This window comes from Nymphaea colorata, chromosome 1 (genome assembly GCF_008831285.2).
Source record: "Nymphaea colorata isolate Beijing-Zhang1983 chromosome 1, ASM883128v2, whole genome shotgun sequence".
Classification (NCBI taxonomy): domain Eukaryota; kingdom Viridiplantae; phylum Streptophyta; class Magnoliopsida; order Nymphaeales; family Nymphaeaceae; genus Nymphaea; species Nymphaea colorata.
In genome coordinates, this window is record NC_045138.2 from 27,806,160 (window position 1) to 27,808,968 (window position 2,809).

General features: G+C 54.4%; 1 protein-coding gene across 1 annotated transcript; it reads left to right on the forward strand.

Annotated features, from left to right (window-relative positions):
- Positions 1-355: 355 nt before the first annotated feature.
- On the forward strand, positions 356-2,440 carry LOC116245760 (zinc finger CCCH domain-containing protein 2-like). The gene is made up of 2 exons (XM_031617299.2): positions 356-1,861; positions 2,157-2,440. Exons 1-2 carry the CDS (start codon positions 540-542, stop codon positions 2,173-2,175), a joined length of 1,341 nt encoding a protein of 446 aa, XP_031473159.2. The 5' UTR covers positions 356-539; the 3' UTR covers positions 2,176-2,440.
- The last annotated feature ends 369 nt before the right edge of the window (positions 2,441-2,809 follow it).

A 2,809-nucleotide genomic window follows, 5' to 3' on the forward strand; every position in this document is an offset into this window, starting at 1 on the left:
TGAGTGAGTAGGAAAAAAGACGAGAAACTTGACTGACCACCGTGCTTAAAAGAATTTAGTCAAGAAGCGGGCGGACTGAAATCCCGGAGAAGAAATTTGAAGGGTAAAATGGGAATGTAGGACCCTCATTTTCTTCCGTCGAATTTAATCTTTTTAATTTTTGCCCGCAGTAAATATACGAATCCACCGCCTCAAAGACCTCAAAACGGTGACCGTTAATAATATTTTAGCGAGGGAGTGGTGGGGCCGAGGAACAACACTCCACACCGTCGTTAACCATGGTTAAGCGCCTAACCCTGGAATCTGGTTAACTCCCCCTCTTTCTGTCTCCGAGCTAATATATTGGGACGACCCTCGTTGTTGGTTTTTCGCAGCGCAGACGGTCACCTCCCCCCCTCCCTCGAAAGACCATCATCGCCACCGCCATTGAAGTTCCTTCCTTCCTTCCTTCCTTCCTTTCCCCACCACCAGAAACCCTAAAACCACCATCCATCCATCCTCTGATCGTCCTCCTTCCAGTGTATGGTGTAGTGCACACCATGTTGGGTGAGAGCGCTTCGATGGACCACGCACCGCCATGGTCGCTGTTCGGCGAGCCCGGCGCCTTCCCAGAGCCCTACTCCCCCGGGACCTCGCCCGGCTCCGCCCGCGTCCTCACCCTTCCGGTGAGCGGCGTCACCATCCCTCACGGTCAGAACCAACTTGTTCACGATGCTTTCGCCGTTGGAGGCGGCGGAGGTTCGCCCGAGCCTGGCGGGTTTCACAAGGACTCGTCCGGCGACGTTCTCGCTGCGCTGCAGCTGCAGCGCTTCCTCCCCTCGAACAACGAGGGCTCGGAGGCCGGCGGCGCGGTCGACGCGTATTCGTGCGACGAGTTCCGGATGTACGACTTCAAGGTCAGGCGCTGCGTCCGTGGCCGGAGCCACGACTGGACCGAGTGCCCCTATGCTCATCCTGGGGAGAAGGCGAGGCGGAGGGATCCTCGTAAGTTTCACTATTCCGGCACGGCTTGCCCGGACTTCCGGAAGGGGAGCTGCAAGCGCGGAGACGCTTGCGAGTTCGCGCACGGCGTGTTCGAGTGCTGGCTTCATCCTGCGCGCTATCGTACACAGCCCTGCAAGGATGGAACCGCCTGCCGCCGGAGGGTGTGTTTCTTCGCCCACACTCCCGAGCAGCTGCGCCTCCTGCCTCAGACACAGCCCGGCCAGGCTCAGACCGTGTCTTCCCCTCGCCTCGCTGCTCATTCTCTCGGCGACTCCTACGATGGTTCCCCGCTCCGTCAGGCGCTCGCCGCGGGGCTCGACCTCGATAGCTATCTCGCTAAGTCGGCGATGATCTCGTCCCCGACCTCCATCCTAGTCGGCCATGGAGTCACCTCGCCTCCGGCCATTTCCCCGCCGTCGTCTCCCTGTGGTTCCCCTCCGCTTTCCCCTGCTGATGCCTCAAACCCTAACCATTCTTCCTACATCTGTGCCTTCTCCCCTCGCCGGACCCTTCCGACGAATTCAATGTGCGACATGCTGGCTTCTCTTCGCAATCTGCAGATCAGCAAGGCGAAAACCACGGCATGGCCGGCGGCACAGTTCTTGAACTCGCCTCGCGGCGCTTCCAGCCTTCGTCCGGGGCACAGCAGCCTGCCGGCGACTCCTACCGGCTGGGCTGCGGCGCCTGATATCTGGGATTGTAAGTTTGGCCCCGCCGGTTGCGGCGGACTCGGTTTGGACCTGGAGGAGGAGGAGCCCGCGGAGAGGGTGGAGTCTGGTCGGGACGTGCGGGCGAAAATGTTCGCGAGGCTCAGCAAGCAGAATTCCCTGGAGCGTCCGGAGACGCCGGACGTCGGTTGGGTCTCCGAGCTCGTCAAGTGAGCGTTTCTTTGTTCTGGTTTTTTCTTTTTCCGTCGGCCCTTTTGGGTATTCCGTCGAGATTTCTGGCGGTCGACGGCTGGATATTGTTGGTATTCCGCCCGGGTTTTGTGAATAGCGGCTTCTAGGGGATGGATGATAGATAGTAAGAGAATGAAAAAAGCAAAAAGAAATAGGGGGGTCTAGGAAAAATTCAAGGAAACTCTTTGATTTGTCTAAATTTGTAAATAGAAGGTGGAACGGACGTGAATGTCACGCAGCTTTGGCCTGAAGGTTGAAAATATTTTTGTACAGGAGAGGAGCAAGATGGTAAATTGCCCGTTTCGGTAGGGGCTGCCGGGAAAGGGGAAAGGAGGAGCAGCGGCAGCGGAACTGTCTTATCTTTATTCACGTTTTTGGTCCTTCATTTTGTTTCCTTTTGTGCCCTTGTGTATTCCGAAATGATCTTATGATTCCATTGGCAACCCTTCTCCCTTTTTTTTTTTCTTCTTTTTTAAATGTGTAATGTAATTATGTAATCGAACGCATTTTCCTGAGTAGAATGAAAGTGATTTATGGCATTATTATTTTTCTTTTCACACCGCCTTGTCCTTCGTTGGGAGACAAGATTTGATTTATTTTGTATTTTGCGGGGCCCTGTGGATAATTTTTTCTTTTTTATTCCATTGTTGGGGAAATATTGTTAGGATGTGGGGGCATTGTGGTCATCTCATCTCATCAAGAAAAGATGTTACGGGCTTCAGCCGGTTCCGATGGCCAGCTTCTTCTCTTTTCGATCGAGCTTGGACCGGCACTGTTGTGTTTCTCATGGAAATGGCGATTTGTGTGATGGGCATTTTCGGCATCCGGTCCTTTGACCGGACCGGACAGCGATTAGATTGAATTTAGAGGTTGCCCTTGGAGCAAGAATCCGTGGTCTTTCTCCCTCTTGTCCTTTTTTTTTCTTT